The following is a 5,559-nucleotide window of genomic DNA, read 5'->3' on the forward strand; positions in this document are numbered from 1 at the left end:
AAGCGTTCCTGGCCTCCAGCCTTGGCAAAGTATTCCCAAGAGGTGTGCCGAGAGATGCTCCCGGATCCTCCCTTGCTCGTCCCTCAACCCTTGTTAGATCTCCTGGGCACAGAGCAGAAGTCAGTGAATCCCTCTTGGAGCAGTAATCAGCCTGCGCTGAGGTAGACTGTTTGCTCCTTTACACACGTCTGTATTCTGCCTTCAAGAAAAATCTCTCCTTTTGCTCAGGACTGAGGTTTAAGGAAGAAAAAGGATGCCCCTGGAAATTGGCTGTCACATTTGCAAGGCTTTGTTGTAAATCTTTGCTGCCGCCTCTTTTTTCCCCCTATTTTATTTCTTGTGCTTGTCAGAGTTTGTGATTCTTCCCAGAGGCTCAAATACAATATTTCTTTCCCTGCATCTCCACTCATGTCTGTCAGCCTGTTCCCCAAAGGGTGCAATGTGGGGGACATTGCTGAGCACGAGCCCCGGAATGGGGTGCACTGCAGCCAGCAGAGAGAGCCAAAGAGCATAGATTGCCCTATTTATGATCTGTATCTAAAAGCAGAGGATGGATGTCCTGTGTGCCAAGGGCTATCCCAGCTCTGGCTACAACCTCACCACAGAAGGTGGGCTGGAGACAGAGGGCTGCACAAACAAAAATTTTCCCCGAAACTAAGTGCCTGCTGTTCATTTCTCATGTCAAGAGTTGTCAATTTTTTAAGGGTCAGAAGAAAGTAAGATGAAAGTAAGTGAGCTACTTTATCTAGGGTTGAATGCAGCGGAGTTTCAGTAACAGCAACCTGTAAGAAATTGCTTCCATGCAAATCTTTCTCCCCTGGCATTTTTTATTGTTGTTCAGCATCCAAAACAGCTCCTTATTCACTCAGCTCTTCTGAAACTTCACAGTCTAAGCCGGGGCAGAGGTAAGAAGGGCAATGGAGACCAGATGGCCCATGGTGATGGCATTTCGGCACAATGTGTGTCACTGTTGCCCAGGCACAAGAGCTCTAGGCTGCAAGACACTGCATCTTCCACGGCTTCAATAAACAGCCCCTGGAGGCAATGGGGGCCATAGGTGATGCTACCTGTGCTGATGTCTTCTCCCAGCTGCAAGAAGTGGACCTAGATCTTAGGGTCTCAGACTCCACTATGGGAAGAGTGGTAGCTGCTTGTGGCAACGGGACACCACACCAGTGTGGCTCCCTGTGGGCTGTCCCCTCAGCACAGCTAGGGTCGCACCAACCTCACAATGGATGGTGCTCTCGAGGGCAGCTCCATGGCTACATGCAGCCCAAAGCTGCTGCCCTAACATCTCCATCAGCATGGGGAAGGCAGGGATACCCAGTAATACTCTCTTTCTCCTGGTTTAGGGTCCTTGGAAGGAAACTCCACTGTCCCTGGAAGGACAGAAGCAACAGGAAGCAGGAGTACTGAGCTCAAGCAACATGTCTGAACCAGAGCTCTCAGCAGAAGAGTGTAGGGAAAAGGCAGCAGCTGTTCTCCCTGAAACCTGCATACAACATCTGGAAAGCAACGATTGGAAAGAGAGGATTTCCAGCATGGATGCCATTCAGAAGACTGTCAGGGAGATGAAGACAAGTGAGATACCATGCCAGGCTCTGGTGAGACTGCTGTTACAAGGACGCAGGGAAACAAAGCTCCAGGTGATGCAGAAGAAGCTTCACACCATCACTTTGCTAGCCCAGAAAGGAGACTTCTCCAGAATATCTGCTCAAATTGCATTGGAAAGTGTGGTGGAAATGGTGGGAGATGTGCTATGCAGCAGCAATGCTCAAGGAACTCTAACAGCTATAGCGGAGGCATGTTCACTGCCTTGGACTGCAAAGACAGCTATATCATTGGCCTTCTCACAGAATAACTCCAGGATCCATTCAAAGATCTTGGACTGGACGTCAAAAGCAATTCTGGAGTTTGGCTTTGAAGGGATGGAGGCCAAGGCACTGGTCAAGACCCTGAAGATCACTCTTGCTGCTCTTCACTCAGGTGTGCAGAGATCAGCCATCGCCTTGCTGGGTGTTATTTACCTGTACATGGGAGACTCCCTAAGAGCACTGATTGAGAGTGAAAAGCTGCCCCTCCTTCCCCAGGTAGATGCTGAGCTGAAAAAGCTGCATGGACAGGTCCCACCAATTCCCAGTCGTGCCAACCCCAAGTTATGCCCAGATGACAGGATCCAGGAGGACCCAGGGAATCACAGAAGGACTAAAGCCATAGACATTAGTGACAGGATCACGCCAGAACTGGTGTCAAAGCTGCTTAAGAAGAACTGGACCATCCAGAGGGAGGGCCTGGAAGAGGTTGCAGCGATCCTTCAGGATGCCAGATTCATCCAGCCAAACATAGGAGAGCTCCCAGGAGCCCTGAGGGCTTGTCTGTGCAACCCAAACCCCATCCAAGTACAGATGACCCTAAGGGTCCTCCAGCAACTGTCCATAGCCATGGGTTCAAATGTCAAACAGCACATGAAGGACTTGGGCTTTCCCCTCATTGCTCTATTTAGGGAAAGCAAGAGCAATGTGAGAGCTGCCGCCCTGGCAGCCGTGAATGCCTGGGCTGCACAGATGGATATATTGGAGTGGCTGAATGGGCAGGACATTTCCAAAGTTCCAGGTGAAGAAATGCCTTTACAGAAGCAAGAGCTGATGCAGTGGCTGGCTGAACAGCTGCCAACGCTCAAGTCAGCTCCCTCAGACCTGTTTCGGTGTGTGCCTCACCTCTACTCTTCCCTGCAGGACAGCAACAGGGATGTGCAGAGAGCCTCGCAGGCAGCCCTGCCTTTCTTCATAATGCACCTTGGCTCTAAGAAGATGGCTGAAGCCACCAGTGGGCTGAAGGCAGCTGCAAAGGACCATGTGCTTGCGATACTGGAGAATGTCAACGACAGTCTGACAGCCCAGTCCGCTGCTTCTGCTAAGTCACTTCCCAGACACCCTAGAGTCATCACCACAATCACTGTCCCCTCTGTTCTAACCACACCACCTGCAGCAACAACCTTGTCTTCACAAGCATCAGCTAAAGAGCCAGCACCCAAAACCAGCAGAGAGGAGATCCGGGGTCCCAAGGAGCTGGAGTCTGGAGAAACAGTCCTGAAAGACACAGGTTTAGCCAAGGAAAAAGCAGAAATGAATTCCACTAAGAAAGATGGGGTCAGCAAGCTGGCACCTATCTTCATTATTGTCCCCAGTGGGAAAGAGCAGAGAATGAGAGATGAGAAAAGCAGCAAAGTGCTGCAGTGGAACTTCAGAGCTCCCAGCGACAGGTATGTTAAGCAGCTGAAATCTCAGATGAGCGACTGTGTGTCCAGCAGCTTCCAGGTAGAATTGTTCCACTCTAGCTTCCCACACCACATCAAAGCCTTGGCCATCATGGCCAAGCACTTAGAGACAGAGAAGGAAGGAGTTATCAGCTGTCTGGATCTGATCTTGAAATGGCTCACCCTGCGTTTTTTTGACACCAACACATGGGTCCTTTTCAAGAGCCTAGATTACCTCGATCTGCTGCTAACTTTGCTGATCCGAGAGAAGTACCAGCTGATGGACAATGAGGCCGTTTCATTTCTGCCATACCTGATCCTGAAGATGGGGGAGCCAAGGCAAACTGTTCTCAGATTGGTGCATGCCATCCTGAAGAGGATCTGCCTGATATATCCACCTAAGAAGGTGTTTGGCTTCCTCATGGAAGGCATCAATTTCAGTAACACTAAGCAGAAGGAAGGCTGTCTGGTGGAGATGGGCTATCTCCTTGAAACCTATGGCTTGGATGTGTGTGAGCCAAGCCCTAGGAAAGCCTTGAAGAGGATAGCTGCTTTCCTTGGAGACCAGCACAGTGCTGTTCATAAAGCTGCTCTAAACATTATGGTTACAGCTTGTAAAACTCATGGGGAAGCCCTGTTTAAAATGATTGGGGATCTTCCCAAAGAACATACGAGGATGCTGGGACAGACTGCAAAACAGGAACCTGACAGGTCAAGGGTTTCCTCAGCAAAGCATTTCAGTGAGAAACCTCAGCACGATTCAAACACAAGATCTGAAGTCACCTGTAAGCATGCAGGAGATGCACCCTCAAAGCCAGAGCCCACCACCTCTCAAGGAGGAAATTTCAGTACAGTACATCTGCAGCCACTACCTCCAAAGGTAGGTGAGCAAGTGAGCAGGCTGGTCTCCAGAAAATACAGTCTCTTTAGACTGAAGGGTATTATACAGTTAGAAACAATCCCCGAATTCCAAACCCTGCCTATGTCCTCAGACTCTGATGACACATGTCATAACATCACCTCCACCATTAATTCCCTTATTTGTCGCATTAGCAGTGACGACACTGACACCAGCATCCAGGCAGTGAAAGCAATTGAGATGATCCTGAGAGGGAACAATGTAGAAGCCATGTCTGGGCACATTAATGAGTTCCTTGTAGCCAGCTTTCAATCACTCAAGTTTATCAACCAGCGACAGGAAGCAGACAAGAAATGGGGTAAGGAACAAATCATTCTGCAATGTAACTGTGTCATTCAGGCCTGTACCTGTGTCTTCCGGGAGAATAAGCTGGCTCAGGAGGCCTCAGTGGAAGTGCTTAAGGATGTAATGAGCAGTCTCTCTGCCTTAATGCTAGACTTCCTGGATGGAGACCTAGAGAAAGATCGAAAGCTCATACAGTCTATTAAAGTCCTCATGAAAAGGGTATTGGAAAAATCTAACCAGACAAGAATAGTCTGTGCCTTGCTGAAGCTGCTTCAAGACAGCCTGACTGTTAAGGGCATCCCAGGGAAGTTTTCTGACCTTCTGGCCAAGTGCCTGTTGAAGACCACACAGCTTCTCCCAGCCACCATCAGCACCATCAACCTGGATGAAATCCTGCTGGATGCCCACATGCTGATGATGAAGGCACTCCCAAATGAAAAACTGAGGCAGCACACAAACAAACTCCCACTGTGGGCCCTGAAAACTCTGCTGCATCACTTGTGCAAGCTGAAAGGAGTGAAGATTCTGGACCACCTCACCCTGGTTGATGATGCAGCTGACTCAGAGGTGGAAGCTTACCTCCAAAAGACAGTCAGCCCTGTTACCAAGCAGGAGGCAAATGAAACAGCTGTACGAGCAAGGAAGGAGAACCCCTGGGCAGCTCACAGGGTTGCAAAGGACAAAGCAGGTGATGTGCCAGGGAGAGCATCCTCTAGAAAATCTGTTCCTAGGAAAGTCTGAGGGAGGGTCAAGAGGGGTTATGTGAATGTAGGAAAAAATGGCCCAAGGGAAAGCTGGAGTCTTTCTTAGAAAACCTCCCCCTCCTCTTGCAGAGCTATGTGCAGGAAAGCCTGGCCAGCATCCAGACAGAATAAGATACTAGAGAGCATCTTCCTCCTCCTCCCCTGGGGATGTCCCCTGAGGTGGAAGCATCTCTCCTTAGGTCAACCGGGATCCCAGGAGGGACCATAAAGGGGAAGGAGGTGATGCCATTCCTACCACCTGGAAAACCTGCCATTCACCTTCAGCAGCAACACAGCCTTGAGAGCAAGACAGCCCATGGCAGGCTCCCTTCCAGTTAGCTTCCTTTGAAGGACGG

The 5,559-nt window shown here is 49.8% G+C and overlaps 1 protein-coding gene across 1 annotated transcript; it reads left to right on the forward strand.

Annotated features, from left to right (window-relative positions):
* The first annotated feature begins 1,427 nt into the window (after nt 1-1,427).
* Nucleotides 1,428-5,201, forward strand: LOC136009902 (cytoskeleton-associated protein 5-like). Its single transcript, XM_065670346.1, has one exon. It carries the CDS (start codon nt 1,428-1,430, stop codon nt 5,199-5,201), a length of 3,774 nt encoding a protein of 1,257 aa, XP_065526418.1.
* The last annotated feature ends 358 nt before the right edge of the window (nt 5,202-5,559 follow it).

Source organism: Lathamus discolor, chromosome 3 (genome assembly GCF_037157495.1).
Source record: "Lathamus discolor isolate bLatDis1 chromosome 3, bLatDis1.hap1, whole genome shotgun sequence".
In the NCBI taxonomy this organism is placed as follows: domain Eukaryota; kingdom Metazoa; phylum Chordata; class Aves; order Psittaciformes; family Psittacidae; genus Lathamus; species Lathamus discolor.

Bases quoted from the DNA above. Each gene is read 5' to 3' on its own strand.
- LOC136009902 (XM_065670346.1), top strand. From the start codon at position 1,428: ATGTCTGAACCAGAGCTCTCAGCAGAAGAGTGTAGGGAAAAGGCAGCA.